Here is a 21,277-nt window from a genome sequence, read left to right as displayed (position 1 = left end):
TGACAGCATCTTTATTTAGTTTTAGAAGTCTTTGGTGTGTTGACTTTCTTGAAGATGGGAGTGATTATTTTGCAATTAATAGTATACAAATGCCTGACAAGCAGTTCATCACAAGATCAGTGGCAACAGCGAAAAGAGCACCAGATCACTTTACTACATGTGCCCAATGTAGTACCAGCCCTAACTGTGATGAGGCTTGGAATTTTTATGTCACAATAAAAAGCACTGTGGCAGATACTGTTTATTGCCTAACCATCAGCCATTTCCCTGCCCCCACTTCTCTGCTAATCAATTCCTGAGTTTTTCAAGGCAGAGATCAGTTGATTCAAGAGAAGGTGTTTTTCTCCTTGCTGGCCCAGGGATTTAATCAGGATTGGCGTAGGGCTGAGCATATGATCTTGTTCTAGCCAGTGAGACATAAAGGGGAAGGGAAGTCCAATGGGTACTTCCCTTCCAAATAAAGCCATCCTCCCATATCAATGACCTATTTTCAATCATCACCTTAGCCTCTTAGCAGCATTTGCAGATTTGACTAGTGTTCTTCTTACAACATTTTCTTCATGTATCCTCTGGTTTTCCTCCGACTTTGTTACCTCCTCTTTTTCAAGTACTGGACTTCTCTTCCTCCTCTTCATGACCTTTAAAGTTGGATCAACCCAGGGCTCAATTATTGGCCCCTTATAGTCTTATTCATGGTTGTGAAACCTTTTATATCTTAACAATTTCCAGATCTATTTCTATAGCATAGACTTATCCCATGAGCTCCAGACCTACATATCTAATTGACTTCTCAACTTCACTACATGGATGTTAAATGGGGATCTCAATCTTATTATGCTTAGGTCCAAAACAGAATCTCGATTTACCCCATAATCCTTTCCCAGGCCTCCCATTCAGAAAAGGACAGCTCTCTTTCATCTGCTTATCCCAGAAAATGAAGTCATCCTTGATTTTGTTCTTTCCCTTTAGTTCTCCACAAAGGACACTGGCATGTGCTCTTAACATTACCTTCAAAGTATATTTGGTATCTTACACCTCACAGCACTTCCACCATTTGCCCTGGTCCACATCAACTTCATCTCTCACATGGAATACTGCAGTCATCTCTTTATTAGTTTCTCACTTCCACTTTTGCTTCCTGTGTCAGAATTAATTTCAACTCTCTGCGAAAAATTTAAAAAGTTGTAAGCAAGATATGTTTATTTCTCTCCCATATGTTTGGAAGTAACTATTGCAGTGCTGGTTTGACAACTTCATAGTATTGCCAGGGACCTGCCTTTCACCAAGGCCTCCATCTTTCATCTGTCTGCTCCATCATCTTAGTACAAGGTTTCATCTGTCTGCTCCATCATCTTAGTACGCAACTTCTATCCTCAAGGCCATCTCATGGTGAAGCTTTAGTGATTAGGTCCACATTTCAGGCCCAAAGAAGGAAGAAACAGAAGAGAAGAAGAGAGCTGAATGAGCTCTCTTTAAACACATTCCTAAAAGTCCTATCCACACTTCCTCTTACATAGAATTTATTGGCCAAAATGTAGTCACAAGGTCTATTGAGCTGCAAGGGAAGTTTAGGAAATGCAGCCCTTTATTCCAGGTGCCAATATACACAGTTTAAATTGGGGTTCTATTTCTAAGGAAAAACGAATCCTGTGGTAAGCTTGTAGTAATTTCTGCCACATATCCCTCTAATCAATTCTTCCCCAAAGGCCAGTTAACTTCTTAAAAATTAAATCAGATTACGGCACAACCCCACTTAACACCCTCCAATGGCCTCCCAATATGCTCAGATTAAAATCTAAAGGCTCTGTTTCTCTCTCCAGTATCTTCTGTTACACTCTGTCCCTCTCACTCCATTCTAGCAGCATGAGCTAACACTAAGCATGCCATACTTATTTCCACCCCAGAGTCTTTGCATTTGCTGTTTTTGTTGCCTGAATGCATTTCTGTCAAATCTTGGCACAATTTAGCATCTCACTTCATTCAGGTACAGCCTTGCCCTGTTCCTGATTTCACTCTTTAAAACAATGACTGTAGAGCTATTATCAGAATGCTGTGGAGCCTAGAAAAATCTTACTTTTGGAGTATCTGCCCAAATCATATCAAACACATCCCACAATAATATAATTTGAGTGTGCCTATATAAGAATGAAATATATTGCAATTGTCAAGTTAATTGACTACCATTTGTAGACATTTACTTGGATATTTATTAACTTCCATTTTAGAGTTTTGCTTTTGTATTCTTGAGCTTATATAAGCACACAGCATTGTGCCATGGGGCATACTGGGTAGAACTTCCCTTGATGACTATAAATTTAACCCCAACCAACACTCTGAAATTGTTCTGACTATAGAAAGTTCCTTAGTTTTAGATCTTAATGAAGATTATTAATAAGTGTGTCATAGCTTATGTTACTTCTACTATGACAGTCCAATGATGGAACAATGGTTTAGAGCAGTGGTCTCAATCTAGGCACTTTTAACATTTGGACAGAGAAGGCTGGGTGCAGTGGCTCACGCCTGTAATCCCAGCACTCTGGGAGGCTGAGACGGGTGGATCACCTGAGGTCAGGAGTTCGAGACCAGCCTGGCCAACATGGTGAAACCCCATCTCTACTAAAAATACAGAGTAATTAGCCGGACTTGGTGGCAGGTGCCTGTAATCCCAGCTACTCAGGAGGCTGAGGCAGGAGAATTGCTTGAACCCGGGAGGTGAAGGCTGCAGTGAGGCAAGATCATGCCACTGCACTCCAGCCTGGGCAACAGAGTGAGACTTCATCTCAAAAAAAAAAAAAATTTGGGACAGAATAATTCTTTGTCGTGGGAGGCTTTCTTGTGCCTTGCAGGATGTTTAGCAGCATCCCTGGCCTCTACCCACTGATGCTAGTAGCAACACCCTGTTTCCCCAGTGTGACAACCAAAAGTGTCTCTAGACATTGCCAAATGTCCACTGGGGGGCAAAAACCATCCCCAGTTGAGAACCACGGGTTTAGAAGCTAAAGTTGCACAGACTAATTTATTAGCATGTAGGAGTGGACCGTGGAAGGTTTCTTCAATCTATTAAGCTTTGCTGAATTCCAAGTTTTGCACCTCAGCTTTGATGCTATTCTTGGGCAATCACTTAACATTTATGATTTGAGTTTCTTCAGTGTTAAAATGGAGGCAATGGCAATGATGCCTATTGTATTAGGTAGTTATTATGATTAAATGAATTGCACTATGGAAAGAACCTAGCTTAGTGTCTATATTCCTTGGGAGGTTCAATATTTGTTATTTCTCCCTTCTGAGTTAAAATAGAAATATCTGAGTGAAAAACAATATTGTGGCTATTTCTGACATAAACTCAGAATGTGAGAAGAGGAATTTTGTGAGGTGAGAGATGGGGGGAGGTGCCAGCCCAGCTTCTCAGAAACAGAAGGGAAGGTATAGCTGCCATGAAACATGGAAACACCAAAGATTGTCAAAGGTGCATGAACTCAAATGTAAATTGTGAAATAGAAACCATGGTTCTATCTGCCCCAGATATTCAAAATATATCCAAAATCTGATCACTTCTTACTTTCGCTTCTGCTATCACTGTGGTTCCAGCCACCATCACCTCTTGCTTGATTTCTGCAAGAACCTCGTCATGGTGATCTTTCTGCTTCTTTCTGACTGCTTTGTTGTTTGTTCTCACCCAGCAGCCAGGATGAAGTGTTTAACATGTAAATCAGATTATATCTCTTTTCTGCTCAGAATCCTCCAGTAACATCCAGGTAAAAGCCCAAGTCCCACATCTGTCCCAATCTAAACTCTGATCTCATCTACTACACCCCAGGCAACCTGGTCTCCTACCTGCTTCTAAAACACACCAAACACATCTTCCTTAGGGCATTTGCAACGTTGGTGCTTCTACCTGGAATTATCTTTCCCTTAGGAGCATGGCTCCTTTACTTCCTTATGTCTTTGGGCAAATATTATCTTGTCATTGAAGCCTCCCCTGGCTCACCTACACAAAATTGTGCTCGACCACCAAGAGCCTTTCCACTTGGCCCCACCACTCCCTATCATTTTTACCCCGCTTCCTTTTCTTCCTAGCATGTTCCACCTTCTAACATGCAACAATTTATAAATGCCATAAGGGCAGGGGCTTTGCTTTCTTTGCTGCTGTATCTCTACCACCTTGAACATTGGTTGGCACATAATGGGTCCTCAATAAATGTTTTTTGAATGTATGAATGAACTGAGGATAGCACAATTTTAATTGAGATAAAAATAACAAAGAAAACCAGGAGTCCATTTGTGTATGTCAACTGACACAAATCCTACACAAATGCCCTGAACCTACCAGACTGGTTTTCCCACTGCCCTCCTCAACATGCATATAACAACTGTGAAATGTGTAACATCTTCCCCACCTCCTTTCCCCCTGCAAATAGTCATGGATACTTATAATCCAAAGAGATAGGAAATATGGTGCTTACGATATGGTGACAAGTAAGAAATTGATGAGTGTTAAACACAAAAGAGGTAGATCTCAGTCTTATTCTGGCTGGTCTACATAGGTCTAAACCACCCGAGTGTGGGGCGTGTAGGAAGCCAGTTGGATTCTTGGGTCTAGAATTTGCTCAGATGGCCCTATGTGCTGCAGGTATCTGTTTCTCATACTTATTATGAGGTCTCTTGTGGCCTAAAACTCCTATTTTTTTGATGACCTGCTTTGGATGTGATTGCCTGATGGGCTCTCTGCTCCTCCTCATACCTGATTCTAGCATTCACCCTCTGCTCACCTACAATTTGGCTGACATTCATCACTTAAAAAAAAAAAAAGTCCACTATCTATTTTCCTGTGGGGAATTACCTCTTTCACTCTATAGATTCTGGGAGGGAGGGGACTTCCAGGGTTTGCTCCAACTGCAGACGCCCTAAGAGGGCTGCTCCTCTTCTTAAGAGTCAGGTACATGACAGAGTGCCCAATAGGAGGCTCTTTTTAGGGATTTTGCAACTTGACTAGGTGGCCCAGGAAAGAATAGGAACAGTTAAAGGTCATTTGTCTAGGCAACACCATACTAACCGCCCTATTTCTGCTAGGAGACCACTGTTGAAATTCCTACTTCGTAACTTTTTAGAGCACTTCTGGTTCTTGCTTTTTCTCAGACTGGTCCTCAGGCCTCGTGTTAATTCTAAGAACCCCTGATATCTTTTAATATATTCCCTCATGTATGAGTTAGTTATTGGTATTTCTTGCTTATAACCCAGATCCTAACTGGTACACACCCTGATTATAGTAAGGACACTCCAGCTTTTTGTCCTAGGCTCTGCTAGAGAGGGAGATTGGACAATAGGGAGCAAATGAAAGAATTCATAGTAGAGAGAAATAGGTGGCAACAAAATATCTCATTTGGCTTTTTCTCACAGCATTTGTTAGCTTTCTACTGCTGCATAATAAATGATCATAAATGCAGTGGCTTAAAACAACACCCTTTTGTTATCTCAGAGCCTCTGTAGGCTGGTGTTCATGTATGGTGCAGATGGGTTCTCTGTTCAGGGTCTCACCAGGCTGAAATCAAGGTGTCACCTGGGACTGCCATCTCATCTGGGGCTTATGTTCTCATTCCAAGATCCCTGGTTGTTGGCAGGATGCATGTCCTTACAGCAGTAGGACTGAGGTTTCCAATTCCTTGCCAGCTTTTGGCCAGGGACCGCTCTCAGCTCCTGGAGGCTGCATGCAGGTCCTTGCTTCCTGTGTGGCCTCCCCATACAGCCTCTCACATATGGCAGTCTGCCCCTTGCAGAACAACAGGAGAGCATCTTCTGCAGCTCTGAATCTCTTTCTTGTCTTCTATCTTTAGACCTCTCTCACAAGGGCTCGCCTAATTAACGCAGGCCCACCTACACTCAAGGACGAGGTGTTATGAAGGGCACACACACCCGAGGAGGGGAATCTTGGGGGTATATCTTAGAATTTTGACTACCACGGCATTCCTGGGAGAATGCCATTTGGAGAAGTCTATTACTTAGCCCCAGATTATCATTATGTATTCAAAGAAGGTAAATCCAGGATAGTTGGCTACAGTGGCTAACATCCATGGATGGAGCTTTTGTCGTGTAGGCAATTCCTGGGGCTTGCTGGACAGCAATGTATTTGGGTGCCGATGTGGGGGTTTATTGGTGTTTCTAGAACAATTGATGACACTGTTAAGTAGGCTCTTGCCTTTTGTTTGTTTGGTCAAGGACAAATTTATTTGTGCGTTTTTGGTATTTGTTTCTTTAAATTACACAACCTTTAGAAGCTGTCTTCTGATTGGAATAATCACACAACAGTCTCCTCTAGACACAAAGTATTGCTCTCCATTAATGGGGATATAGCCAGGGTCATTGCCATCCCACAACCATCAGGGAAAGAGGTCATTCTGCATCAGCCATTTGGTAAAATTAAAACACAGTAATTATAACACAACAGTGTCATAGGATCCATGACACCTGCTTTAAAAATAAATATTCTGGCTTTGTCTTTCCCTTTATTTTCAATAAATGCTCCAGTATTATTGCCACTGCATTAATCTAGCAGCAGGAAACCATTATCCTATGACAACAGTCTCTCCCATTAACATTATCTTTTAATTTTAAGATTGTTTAGATGACTGCTAGAAGCTACTAAATTAAGATAAAATGAAAAAAGAATTATTTTCTTTAAGCCAAGCGTTCAGTCAAGTTACCCGCCTCCAATCTTGACGGCTCTGGCAAAAGAGACACCATTATTTTTGCATCAGATTATTAAATACTATTGGGTATAAGATAAAATTTCTAGAAATCTAGGCATGTTTTAAATGTCATCTAGGAAATAACCATTAAATTTTAAATTATTATTTATATTGTTTGCTATATTACATAGTACACATTAAGAGTTGAAAATACTGGTTGTTTTTCTAGAAAGCAATTGTTGTAGTAAATAAAACAATAATGAAATCACAATGATGAAAACTCAGTAAGGAAATAAAAGGAACATTTGTCTAGTAGAGTTTACCCTGAGAAATAATTGAATTTGGAGAAACCCAGCAAAAATGAGACAGGAGGAAAATAAACCTAAAACTGAAAGAGAGTTGTGATTGGTGGTGATTGTTATTTAACGTTCTGGCAAATGAACTTTAAAGTGACAGTCATAACACATTAAATGGTATCTGTACATTTTATATCAAATATATTATAAACTTTTTCCCAAATAATAATGAACTTGCCTACTATCCATTAATTCAAAAAAATTCTCTTTCATTCTATCAGCTGTATTACAACACTTGAAGAGACCTTTTAAAATCTTTCAGTATTTGTTCTGCTCCACCTCTATCTGTTCCAATGATCTTAGGGCTTTCTTTCCAAAAGGCAGACGCTGGTATAACTACAAATGAAGACTATATCTAAATCACTAGTAGAATAGTGATGTTATGCATTCAGTAGTTGAGATCTGTGATTCCTCCCTCTCAGGAGTAAACCACACAGATGAAAATTAATAGAAACTGAGTGACTGTCTTAATAGAAATCACACTAGAAAAAAGAGAAATGCTTAAGTTGTGAATTCCCCCATATTGTTAATGGAGTTCAAGTAGGCCATCAATATGTGTCCTATTTACTGATAGGTGCAAAATAGGTGGTGGGAGATCAATCAAAACCCCCTTCCATAAATTACCATGACTTCTAGAAATTATCAAAACTTCACTGGAATGTCATGCGTAGTCTTCTCAGCAATGAGTTATAGTCAATAATTCATTCCCTGACGGAGCTGATAACAGGCAGATATTCTAATAATGGGCTAGGATTTACTACTGGACACAAGCAGTAAGTAGGAATTTCAATGCAGTGTTAAATGTTATCTCAGTGGAGAAAAGCAATAAAAAGAGGCCAGAGAGAGGCATCTGGGGACAATGCTTGGGTGTTTTAATGCTGTAATTAGAGCAAACATGTATGAAGGTAGTGTTGTTTAAGTTTTCATTCTTTTTTGAGGCAAATTGTTTCCAGAGTATTGTTCTGTAATGACTTCTCCTGGCCTTATTGTCAGAGAGTATAGCAGATGGCATTGAAAAAAAATGCTGAAAAGAAAGTCTATTTTATTCTTCAGTTATTTCTCCAAATTTGAAAATGGCTTCCCTTGAATGTTTTCCTTTTAAATGAAACTTTCAAAAAAATTATTATCTTAGACTAAAGGTCTTAAATATATTTTCAGTGATTTCTTATCACACAGAGAAATTGACAAATTTGCTTTCTCTGTCAGAATGTTTTGAAGCTAGAAAAGAAGTGGTGATTCATCAAAAACAATTTTATTATGAAATTTGATTTATGTTGAGAAATATAAATGATGACGTTATAATGTGTACCTCTGTGTGGCGGGAACACATTTTAGTCAATTGAGTTATTCAATTTTATTATTTAAAAAAATCCATATCTGATTGTTCTTTTTATTCTAAAAAATTTATGGTGCTGTATAGAGTAGAAATGCGTGCTTTCCAAGTCCAAGGACAGCTATGGATTGTACTTCCATAATTCCAACAGAGTCATTCATTACAATTGGATGAATAAATATTATCATATTTTCATCAACTTTTTTAAGTGAACAAATAGAAACCAATGTTATACTTTAAAATATATCTTATTACAAATCCACACAGAGAAAAAGCTTAATTATATCAATACTAGAATTAAAACTGACACTAACAAAAGAAGTTATGGTTTTGGGCCCTTAAAATTTCTGAATTAGTAGCCTTTCTTTTACCAAGAAGAGTTAGCGGGAACATAAGGGAGAACAAATTACATCTTAATGCCTTAGTTTCTCTATCAGTAAGTGCTCATTTCCATCGTCTTGGAGAGAAACAGTAATTAATTTTAAACAGAATTGCTATTTTCTACTGGATTTATAACTTCAACATATATTCTTAGTAATAACCACCTCACATATATACAAGTGGCCCAGTCATCTATATACCCTCTTTTGTAACTATTATGAAATTAAATCTATCCATGCAAAGACTTGACTTTAATAAGCAGTACCTATTGACCCACTAGACCATTTAAAAGACCTTAATGAACATATAATACACTCACACATATAGTCTGATAATTTATTTGCAATGATAGCTGCAGAATATCACTGTGCTTGAATATTTTTGACAGAATTCAGGCTTAGAAATAGGTAGTATGAGTAAGCCAAACAATTTTTTCTATGGTATCATTGCCATGAAACAGATTCACATATCAAGATTTGCTGGGCTGAGCACAATGGCTCACATCTGTCATCCCAGCACTTTGAGAGGCTGAGGTGGGAGGATCCCTAGAGGCCAGGAGTTCAAGACTAGCCTGGGCAACCAGTGAGACCTCTGTCTCTACCAAAAAAATTAGCTGGGCGTGGTGGTATGCACCTGTAGTCCCAGCTACTGGGGTAGGGGTGAGGGGGCTGAGGAGGTGGGAGGATGGCTTGAGCTCAAAGTTTGAGGCTGCAGTGAGCCTTTAGCCTGTGACCCATCCAAGACCTTGTCTCAAAAAAAAAAAAAAAAGAAAAAAAAAAAGATTTGCTGATAGTTCTGAGGCAAATTTGGGGGATTTGTACTGTTCTGTTGCTATACTAATAAAATATTACGAAGACAATGAGTCATTTCACGACACTATTTTAAAGTAGCCTTGCTACATCAGGCAAAATGCTGGGTCACAGAGGTGTTTTCTTCTTTCCTATTATCTTTTTCACCTTTCTATCAACTCTAGGAGTTTCAAATACCTTAATCAAATAGAATAATTAAAATCAAAATCTACATCTTAAATTATATTTCCAATCACAACAATGTCAATGCTGTTTCCTTTTCCTCAGTGATCTGTTATTTTCTTGCCATAAAATCAACTTCTTCACTATGCTTGTTTATTACCTTAAAAAGAGTAGTTAGGGTAGAACTTCCTAAATATTGATTAACATAATTTGGTGGGATACTTACCAAACGTAGTCATCTGGATTGCTTTAACAGAAAACAAACAATAATATTCTAATAAGGCAACTATTAGAAACATTTATCACATGAAACATTTAGTGCGATATTTATAAAGAATTTTGAGAAAGACTAAAAAGGCAGTCAGTAAATTCAAAGTATTATTAAATATTATCAATATTTTAAAGCCAAGATATGGTTCCGTGAAATATAGGCTTTTCAAGATGCTGAGTTCTAGGTAAACTCTTATTATTATTTTGCGACAGGGCCTCACTCCCATTTCCCAGGTTAGAGTGCTGTGGCACAATCATGGCTCACTGCAGCCTCAACTTCCAGGGCTCAGGTGATCCTCCCACCTCAGCGTCCCCAGCAGCTGGGACTACAGGCACATGTCACCATACCCAGCTAAAGTTTTGTATTTTTAGTAGAGATGGAGTTTTGCCATGGTGCCCAGGATGGTCTTGAACTCAAGGGATTCACCTGCCTCGGCCTCCCAAAGTGCAGGGATTATAGGCGTGGGCCACTGTGCCTGTAAACTCCTATTCTTAAATGAAGCAGCAGGTCGGACTATACTTACTGTGCCATACACCCTGCTGCTCAGCCGACGACGCCACCACAGAAAACTGGCCCAGGACCTAACCTGCCCTTCCTCTTCCTTGGGTTTTTTCTGTTGGTAACTACTGTTCCCTTTTCTCTCCACACCTTTTACACTCTGGAATTGTTGTCCTAGACTCAAGCTTTTTGTATTCACGTTGGAGGAAACTTTGAATATCAAGGGATCTCTGTGATGGCAGCAATAAAGTTGAGCAGATTTTTAAAAATTTTCCTTCCTAAAAAGACTTTCTTCAAAAACGGTTTTGCATTGACTTTAAAAGGACAGAATATTTTTTCCTGAGAAAGAGTTGGGGCATGTTGTCTTGGAGGTCATATCAGCATCAAATAGTCTAGACTTTCTCCAGACATTAAAGGCTGCATAGGTCTGTGTAGAACCTCCGGCTGTCCATGGGAGATTCTTAGCGAACTGTCACTTGGAGAAAAGAATGATTATGATTGAAGGACATAAACGAGAAAGGAAGCTATGAACAAATAATTTTGGGGCAAGTGGAGAAAATGACGGCTTGATCTAGGAGCAGTATGGTTCCCACATTTAATTAGGATTCAAGAAAGAAACGATTTACATATATCTTTCTTTTCCAAAGCCCCCTACTCTTATATCTCATTGCAGATGAGTAGGATGAATGATGAATGTGTGATATCAGCAGAGGTTTCGTCAACTGTGGGGCACAATATAACATTATTTCGAGTTAGGCAATTTTACTTTATACCAGGAATATTACTTTATGCACTGTTTTTAATATTTGTTTGAAGAATACCCGAATACAGAATTTCTTTACCCATACCGAATTTGTGTGTGTTTACACGGTTTTTGTGTTTCGCATCAGTGGAAATAAAAGATTGACGTTGCTACCCACTCAACCAGGCATTTTCAGACCACAAATCAGGATGAGAAAGGACTGCTAAACGCAAAGAATGCAGAAATAAAGATTACCCAGAGGTGGCGCTGTGGTTAAAGTACACCTGAATTTTGATTACAGTGAATGTATTTACTCCCTACCTCTCAGAAGAGAGACTGTTAGCCATTATCGCTTTTGTATTTCTATAAACACACATCAGCAAATAAAGCTCTCTGGTAATACACTCCCATCCACTCCAATCTACCAGGACATGTTTAAAGACCTCACTCCGCACAGAATTAGAGCTGAAGCACTAAAACCACCTCCTAAAATGTAGGCCCTGTAGCCTAGAGCTCTGTTATTCAAAGTTTTATCCATCTCACTCTCCTTCCTTCCACAAACACCACCGGGATCCTCTGGATAATCACTCAATGATAGCTGAACATGTGTCTGGTTAAATTTCTAACATTTCCTTCAGGAATTAAGATTTCGTTTTAGCGCATATTCTTCAGGAAAAATCCTGAAAAGTACCACAATTTGTTATACATCTATGCATTATGTGCTCTATCTAAGAAAATCATTTTAAAAAAGAAAAAATAGAGGCCATTTGGCTTAATTCTCTCATTTGTGGATGAGAAAATTAAGGCCCAGAGACGGAAATTTACTTGCACATGACAAATCATAACTTAATTGCAGCCCACTAAGATCTTGTGTTATCTCCTTTTATTATAAATTATTTAAAAAGTGAAAATGAACCAGGGGATTCAAATGTATTATTTGTTTATGGTGTTTCTCTCCTCAACTGGTTTAATTGAGTTTTCTTGACTAACCTTCAAGCAGCATTACATCTTTTCTAAGTTGGTCCTCTTTAATCATGCCCATCTGTAGCTGTTTTCTGTGTAGGACATTTTAATTACTATTATAGTTTTAATGACTTTTTTTAAAAAAAGTTTTTTATATGTGCACAAGGTGAATTGATCATAACAGTGCAACTTTAAATACAAATCAATAAAATTAATTCATTTAATTTTAAGGTGCTAGAATTAAAAAATGAGTATTTGAATTGATATTTAAAATGCCCTCTACCTGACTGTATGGGCAATAATTATTCTTTCTTATGCAGCCTTATTAATTTTGATGGTTTGAAAGACAGAAATCCCCCAAATAGACACTAAAACCCTAGATGTTCAACATCTGCATTGTCTCGCTAGATTCTCCTTCAGGTTCCTTTCCTCAATCTAGCAATACTGTGTGTAACACAATATGAAAACTTGCCCCACAAGGCTGGTTTTACTTAATGATACTTAGCAGAAGGGCTTTGCACTTTCATGATAATTTCCACCAGAAAAACCTCTCTGGAACTTACTAACAATAATCAGGCCTAATATTAGCCTCAGTCTGGAGATTTATTTAACCTATTTGGCAGAGTAGATAAAGTCGAATGCCTAGGTATTCAAGCATCTAGGCTGTGCTTCGGCCTTGGAAAAAGACTCTCAGGCTAGCACCCTAAAAGCATTCCTCAAAATTTGATTTATACTAGAAGTGACATTTCTTACTCTCTAGAGGCTGTGAGATTGCAAATCTTGCAATTACTTCCATTGCTTTTGGGGGCTGTGAGAATTTCCGCCTCTCATCCTCCACAGTGAGGATGGTAGTCGGGAAAGGCTTTCTCCCTTAAGTTTTCGTCAACTTTGAAAATAAGGACTGTGCTCCCTACATCACCAGCAATTGACAAGGATCCAGGAAATGCCTGCTAGGCACTTTCAAACTCGGAAAAATGGGGGTATGAGGGAGGCTAAGTAGGCAGTATTTAGCTAGCAACTATTATTTCCTTTATGTTTCTACCTTGTTAACTAAGCTTCCACTACGGTTCATACATCTCCAATATCGTGAATTAAAGAAACAACAACAAAAATCCTCTTCTGTGTGCGTGTGCGTGAGGGGATAGAAGTCCACTGCCCTAAAATGCAGGACTTATCTTCCCAAACAGGAAGAGACCCATTTCTGAGAAAGATGGTAAGTTTCCTAAGGGTCTCCTCTCAGATCGAGGGGTTGGCAGTCCCCGAGGGGCGAGCGGGAGCGGGTCCTCAGGGTCCCCGTGCGCTGAGAAGGCAGGTGAGGCCCCGCCCTGCGTCTCGACTCCGGATCCCGGGTCGCGAAGGGCAGCCCAAGCGGGTCCCCGGCGCCAGGCGCCCGGGTCACTTCACCCCACCTGATTCGGGCCCTTCCCTTCTCCTCTGTCGGCCAGCTCCGCCGCCTCGCTCTCTCCCCCGCCCCCCGAGTCTCGTTTCAGTCATCCCTTTGTCCTTCCCCGGATTGGCAGGTTTTATTATTCCGCCTGAACAATCCGGCCGCCCAGTGGCTGAGGGTCGCTGACGTCGGAGGCAGAGCCGGGGAGTAGTTGGGATTTTGCTCTGTCAGTAACACATGTGTAAGAGCCGCGGAGGGAGCGAGCGAGCCGGCTAGAGGCCAGTGCCGCCGCCGCCGCCTCCGAGCCGGGCAGCAACAGCCCCGGCAGCGGCGCAGGCTCCAGCGCGCCGGGCCCGGCCGGCCGCAGCCCCCGACTCCTGGGTGCGCCTGCCTGCCGGCCTCCGCACCATCCGCCGCCGCTCCCGGGGCTGTTGTGTCTGCGACTGCTCCCAGCCGGAGGTGCAGGGAGCTCAGTCGAGCCGCCGCTGCCATCCCGGAGCGAGCAAGCGAGCGAGCGCGCGGGAGGGAGGAAGGCGGCGGCGGAGGAGGAGGAGCGGGAGGAGCGCGGGCGGGGGCGGGGGCGGGGGCCGCCGGGCGGGGGAATATACAAAGTGAAGCCACATTGCCAAACTTGCAGCAGCGATTGCAGCAGTTGCTGCCGCTGCGCCGCGCCTGAAGCCGCGCCGCGCGGGCCGAGGGCTCCTGCAGCTGCTCGCGCGCAGCCGGAGGCGGAGAAGGACGAAGACTGAGACTGACACTTCTGCTCCCGGCCGCCCGGCACTTACGCGGGGGCCCCCCAACCCGCCCCAGAGCAACGCGATTTAAAAAAAAAAAAAAAAAAAAAAGCCGCCCTTAGCCCCCTCCTCCCCTTTCCTGCTTCTGCGAGAACTCCCTCCCTCCCTCCAGCTCCGCCAGCCCAGGCGCCCCTTCCCTGGAAGCCGAGCGGCTTCGCTCGCATTTCACCGCCGCCGCCTCTCGCAATATTGCAATATAGGGGAAAAGCAGGTAAGGGGGCGGGTGGAGAGCCGCGGGCCGGGAGGTGGGAGAGGGAGGGAGAGGGTCGATTCGGGCCAGGGCTGTTTTCTTTGGCTTCCTTCCCCTGACCGTCCCAAATTGCAAGTAAACAATACGTCGGCTTAGATAAAGCGCGAGTCTGAAACTACCGAGGCCGGCCTGCGAGCTAGCGCGGAGGGCAGCTCCGGGCCGCCAGCTTTGTAGCGGTTCCTGCTTACAAAAGGGCTCTTCTTGGAAACGGGGCTGGTGGGGACCGTAGAGGGGGTGGGGATATTTCTAGTTCATAAGGGAAAGGCAAGGGGTGCTTAGATGAGGATTTTAAGTATGAGAAGTAGTGTGTTTGGGGGGGGTGGGGGTGGGGATAGTCACGATACCCCCCCTCCCTTCTAGTAAACACTATTTTTGAAACAGTGGCAGGAAGGATCTAAGTGAGCAGGATTCGGTATTGCTGGTTCTTTTAAAAAAATTCTTCTTGGCTTATAAGTCTTTTGTTCCAATCCAGGAGAAATACGGTGAATCACCTAATTAAAATCAAGACATGAATTAAGCATCCATTTTTGTACTACAAATTGCCAGCGTTACGTTTGTCCCTCCCTTGGTCTCCATTAAAAAACACCAGAGACGTTGTTAAAGGGGGGCAGATTTTGCCTCTAGCTGCCAGTTCTGCTTTCTATTTCACTGACTATCCCAGGACCTAAATTGCTTGGCTATGTAATTACTAGAGTATAAGCCTATTTAACTTAAAAGCTTTCTTTTTTTTTTTTTTCCAACTCTAAATGAAACTTGATGAGGGCCCGTCCTTAGTTATCAGGGGAGTCAGTTTCTGGTCAGTCTTCTTGATTCATCTCTTTTAGATTTAATCAGCATTAAGGTATTGCTTGTCCTTAAGAGCTTTAGCTAATGGGGTTACTGGATGCTTTTCTCAGTGTAATGTTTCCTTTTCAAAAAAAAAATACATATATATTTACCTCTCACTAAAGATGGGGGCGGGGAAGAGCTTGGAATCTCCTCCCTCTCTCTCCTTTTAAAAAGGAATTCAGAGCGATTAAAACGTTGGGGGAAACAGTTTAAAGACCTAGGGCAGGAAATGCAGATTCATTTGGGTTAGGGCTGAAATTGTAACAAAAAGCAATTCCTCGAGTAAATGCATCAGATAAATCAATTTACATAAAGGTATGATGCATTCGGATAAATGCAATGCTAATGGGTTTTAGAGTGGTCCTGTTTCCAAAGTCTCAGGGTTTTGTTACAGCTTAATTGGTGCAGTTCTTATTCTGGTTTATTGTGCGGTCACTGGACACACGTTCCGGGACTCTTTCGGAGGAAATGTGTTTAAAATCGGCCTATTTAAGGAACCCGAGTCCTTGTTTCGTTCCTTCCTCGTTTTTTTGCAGCAGCCAAGTTGGGCCGGGTACAGGCAAAGTTCGCCTTCTTCTGAGGTATCAGCTGAATGTCTTGAGCAGATAGCCGGGAGCCTCAGGGGGAGCCCACACTCTCAGCTTACGGAGGACAAAGACAAAACAGGCTGCTTAATTGGCAGTAAATAACTTGATCTTTTTACAGAATAAGTGACTAGAGGAACACTAGGACTTTATTGGACTCGGGATTGAAGGCAACAAATTAATCGGTTTAGGCTAAGCTTTATAAATTGATTCCTATATTATATCCCAGTTGCATCTCTTGTGGCATTCATTAGAGTGGGGAATTCTTTTTTAAAGCAGTTTTTGGTGACAGCAGGACGGGCTCGAATTTAACTTGTGCATCCCTTAATGGTGCCTTCTCGCACATTATCTGTAACGCCGCCCCCCCCCCTTTTGGAGGAACAAAGCTTTAGCATTTAAATTGCTGATCAAGGGCAGATTAGTGAGACCAAAGTGGAGAGTGTTTGTATAGGAAGTTAACAGGCATCCTAAAGTTCAATGATCTATTATTCTTGCCTGTGTCCTGAAAACCCAGAGAAAACACTCATTGATCTTCAAAATGAAATGAGATTTGGAACAATAATGGGAGATGGCGGTCACCACAATGGCATGTGAAAGGTGCTGCTTAAAATACGAAAAACCAGTTTCGCAACTTTACACACTGCACCCCCCCCCCCCCCCCCCCGTCACCTTGCCTTCCCTCCCATCACCACGCTCTCCGTCTCCCGTCTGCCGGTCCCTCCCTCGTTCCTTTTCGGAAAACCGAACTATTTCCAACTTGTGAACTGCAGCTGCACTTCCCGGGGCAGAACCCGGGAGGGAACGAGGCTCCGGCGGGGCCGCCGCCTCCCCACTCCTCTCGGCTCTGTCCCGGGGCCTGGCGAGGGCTGGGGAGGGGCCGGGCGCGGCGGTGGGTGGGTTTGACCCTCATTTGCTGGAGGCGGGCGGCGGAGGAGGGGAGGAGGGGGGCAGTGGGCGGAGGCGGGGGCTGGGAGGAGGTGCCGCGAGGGGTGGAGCGCGCCGCGGAGCCTGCTCTCGGAGTTTTGACAGTACCGGAGCTGAAATTGTCAGCGGCGGCAAGCGCAGGAAAGTTGAGAGGAGCTCGTGGCCCCAGAACAAAGCTTGAGAAAAGTAAACAGGCGGCTGCTGCCGGCGAGCTTCCCTTCTTCCCTCTCCCCCTCAGCCTCCTTCCCGCCCTTGCCCTGCTGTTTCCTTCCAGCAGCTCCGCGGGGAGGAGGGGAATGGGCTTGCTCTCCGGCGATTACTAACTTTTGCATCGCCCCTGTTTTGTCTTTCTCTCCCTGTCCCCTTCCCGCCCTCTGCAGACCATGGTGAATCCGGGCAGCAGCTCGCAGCCGCCCCCGGTGACGGCCGGCTCCCTCTCCTGGAAGCGGTGCGCAGGCTGCGGGGGCAAGATTGCGGACCGCTTTCTGCTCTATGCCATGGACAGCTATTGGCACAGCCGGTGCCTCAAGTGCTCCTGCTGCCAGGCGCAGCTGGGCGACATCGGCACGTCCTGTTACACCAAAAGCGGCATGATCCTTTGCAGAAATGACTACATTAGGTAAGACTTTGCTGTCTTTCCTGGAGATGGGCGGAAGAGCAATGGCAAGGCCAAAGGTTAACAGGGTTGTGAGGAAAGGAGTAGGCGTCTATGGGGAGTACATTGCAGCCTTCACCTCAAAAATCTTCTAGTTGGCGGAATTTAAGGGGTTCAGGAAGCATGTGTTAGTCTTCCAATATCTGATGGCAAATTCATGGCAAATGCCATACTAAGTAAAGACCATCTGGTGGGACTGGGTCATTAGATGTGCAAAGTTTGAGCACCGTCTGGTCCCAGAGTTTAAGTAAGTGGTCAGCCTCTACTGGACTTCAGGCTAAAAGCAAACATCCCAAGCGGGAGTTAAGCTGCGTTCTTAAAACAAGGTAGGAACTCACAGAGGAACTCAGAAACAGAGGTTGACTTAAAAATACAAGTGTAGTTAGTGAGAAATGATTTGTCTATGGTGATGGCTTATTACGATATTTACATAAGCATCTTGAAACTTTTTTGAGTGGAAGGCTGTGATTCGTTCTTTGTGCCCCTTGAGAAAAATGCTAATTATCCATCAGTTTAAAAACTTGTAATTCTTCTTATAGAGATAAAAAAAGCCCCAAGAAATAAAACCTGGTGGTAATGTTTCTCTTCATACTGTTACTCGGAGGCTTGCAATAATTCAGTTAGTGTGTGGTTTGCGATGTAGAATTTGCAGTTTTTTTCAATTGAAGCATGTTCAGGTTTTGGGTTTTTTGTTGTCGTTTATATCACTGCCCTTGATCCCCAAAAGAGATTTAGAAAAAGGCTATAGAATTATACTAATCTTGCATTTTAAAGCAATGTATAGGAACATTCATATGTCCATGTAAGCAGTCTTTTCCAACAAGTTGCAGTGCAATTAATGTAAAGAATTCAGGAGGTCAGGTGCCTATAGGATCTTTTCAGGTGAACTCAAGCTACTTAAACTCATTAATTTGAAAGGAGGCATTTGAAGGATTACACATTTAATTTGAGTAAATGGTTTGATAGACTGATGCACATGAATGCTTCTAGGAGGTGTTCTGTTTCAACATCCAGTAATTAAAAAAAAAACCCACACGCACACAGTTGATACTAGAAAACCGCACACTTTTAAGAAGAATTTCATCCTATGTAAATTTGTCCTAAACATTTTTCTTTAAAGTGATTAGTAGAAAATTTTTTTCTTTCTTCAGTGTGGGTAAATCAGTGGATGAAATATTTTGTTCAAAGTTTAGCTCCATTGTGATTCGCCTTACCCTGCGACTAACATTGCAAAAGATCCCAGTGCAGTTCCGAGCTGAGTGTGGATATGTTTACCCCAGTGATATCATTAGTGTAAGATGATGGAGTAAAATGACATTTAGTTATTTTGATAATGCAACCTGTGTCGACTCTGCTGGCATCCTCAATCAGTCCAAGTAAAAGAAATACAGGAAGGGAGAGGGCTTTTATTTTTAAATTAAGATGGCAGCATTAATTTCACTAAGTGTTCTTTTAGAAGTAAATGTTGGAAAATCAGCGGGAACATGGGTGTAATGCTTTCTGGTCCTCCTTCCAAGTAATGCCATGAGCTTTGACAGTGCTGTAATTAAATAGAAAGCAAAACTGTGGTAAGAAAGGAGTGTGGTTTGAAGTGGAAAAATTGACAGTGCTGTTAAGATTCCGTGAATGGTACAGATTCATCTCTTCTCCCAGTGCCTTCAAAAAAAAAAAAAAACAAAACAAAAACAAAAAACCCCTCGCTTCTGATTACAACTAATTAAAAAGAAGATGGGTCCGCTTGTATTCCCCCAGGACAAGTTTAGGCAAGTGGCTTCCTGGGAATTGTGTCCATTCTTTTCTCTATTCTTGGGGCCAAATGTAAATGGCCTTTTGGTGTTTTCCTGTGCCCTAATGGAGCAATGGAGGATGTGTGCCCAGCCCTGAGCCTTAATTAGGCATCTACGTTCTTACTTCCTTTTTTCCCTCTGAATCTGGAAACTGGAGCCAGGCTCGCTCTTGAACTACATGCTACCCCGAGGACCTTAGATCTTTCTAGGAGAGATGAGTTCTAGCTCAGTACGAAATTGATGGCCTCACACTTAGCTCAGGGCTCACCAGCAGCTGAGCGCCCCTTCCCCTCCAATTTAAGAGATTACTGAAGTCTTCCTTCAGTGTTCCTCTCTCAGCCCACCAAGATGCCCAAAGGGTGGGAAGGTGCAGACGTTGCTGTTCCTCTCAGCTACCCCCTCTCCAATGTCCCTCAAGTCCACTTGTTGGAGGAGCTTTCAATGCCGCAGGGACCGCTGCAGAAGAGTGGAGTAATCTGCTCGCCCGCCGCCAGGTGAAGGGGACCCCTTGGTCCTACTGAGACCACATAGCGATTTACTGAGGGGCTTTTAAACTGTCTTGACTTTGAGGTTGTGGTTTTTTGAAAACAACCAAGGTCTTGCTAAAAAGCTGCGGGAGAGCTGGGAAAGGCCGGCCTGAGCGCGGGGGGGGGGGGGGGGCTGCAAGATGAGGGGGCGCTTTCACCAGTCCCCTCCCCCTCCGCGGCCAAGTGTCGATGGGCAGAGCTGGGCTTCTGCCTCCTCTCCCTCCAAGATTTCAGATAAAGCGGCTGCCTTGCTGCAGCGAATCTGCACAATTAAAAGCTTTAATTAGTGGCTCCTCCATTTTCTTAGTTCTGATGGGCTTTATCTAATGAGATCTGGTCTCTGGCTTAGATCTGCTCCGAATGACGTGTCCGCAATGAATGAGAGCTGCGTCGCAAACAAAACATTTAATTAACAAAATTGGCCTCTAAGAGAGGGAGGGAAAGAATGAAGGGGGGGGGGTTGTAGAGCGGAGGGGGAGGGTGGATCTTAAAGGGACCAACGCCTGCCTGGCCCCCCATCTTACAAAAATAGGGGAACCTTGGGACTGCCCCTTCCCCCACCCCCGGCTCCCGACCCCTCAGCTCCACCCAAGCGCCCCAAGTAGCTTCGGAAACTCCGTTTCTCTTCCTCGAACCCTCTTTCCTCCACCCCCACCTCGGGCCCGAAGACTGGCGCGGAAAGTGCAGCGAGAGGAGGAAGTTCGGAGACCGGCGGGTGGGGCTCCAGGTCCGGGGAGGGCGAGGAAACGCGCCGGAAGCCAGGGTGGCGGTAGTCGGCTGGCCCTCGCTCCCTAGGCGGCCAGCACCCGGGCCGGCGCCGCCCGAGGCCGCAGCCAGAGCGCCCAGCCGGCGGGCGGTCTCGGGCCCACGAGGGGGCGAGCGCAGGGCGGGAGCCGGGCGAGCGGGTCGCGCTTTCTTTCCCCGGGCTCCGCTCGGGCGGTTCACGTGGCGCCCGCAGCCGCAGTGAGCCCGGCGCAGCCGGGGGTGGGGGCCTGGGGCGAGGGTGGGGAGAATTGGTAGTTGGTGGTGGAGGGTGTGTTTGGGGAGGGGGTGGCGTTAGGAATGGAGGCGCCGCCAGACAGCGAGTTCATTTCCCTGGTAATCAACAGCAAGCTGCTATATTCAGAGAATGCTGTCCCTTTAATTGAACAGGCTAGGTAATTAAATGGCACTTTTCCAATAGGACGTGCTAGGTAAATCTAATAGTTGGTTATTTAATATCACTTTGAAGTCTGCCCACTCAAGCACAATGACAGCACAGGAGCATGTGAACTATTAGCTAGAAAAAAAAAAAAAAACAGGATCTCAAAAATTAATTAAATCGCATGCAATTTAGGGGGAAC

General features: G+C 43.6%; 1 protein-coding gene across 3 annotated transcripts in view; it reads left to right on the top strand.

The window, feature by feature from the left end:
- Positions 1–13,811: 13,811 nt before the first annotated feature.
- Positions 13,812–21,277, top strand: part of LMO4 (LIM domain only 4) — a 17,114-nt gene continuing 9,648 nt past the window's right edge. The window contains exons 1-2 of one of the 3 annotated variants that reach the window (XM_004026087.5): positions 13,812–14,590; positions 17,346–17,584. In XM_004026087.5, coding sequence (XP_004026136.1) covers positions 17,349–17,584 — 236 coding nt within the window. In that variant the 5' untranslated portion in view covers positions 13,812–14,590; positions 17,346–17,348. Of the gene's footprint in view, positions 14,591–15,370; positions 16,935–16,983; positions 17,152–17,345; positions 17,585–21,277 lie in introns of those variants that run through there. The other 2 variants (XM_055372577.2, XM_004026088.5) reach the window with 2 other exon arrangements.

The sequence above is a fragment of the Gorilla gorilla genome, chromosome 1 (genome assembly GCF_029281585.2).
Source record: "Gorilla gorilla gorilla isolate KB3781 chromosome 1, NHGRI_mGorGor1-v2.1_pri, whole genome shotgun sequence".
Classification (NCBI taxonomy): domain Eukaryota; kingdom Metazoa; phylum Chordata; class Mammalia; order Primates; family Hominidae; genus Gorilla; species Gorilla gorilla.
Note: the sequence above shows the minus strand (reverse complement) of the source record. Positions and strands in the feature narration are given on the sequence as shown.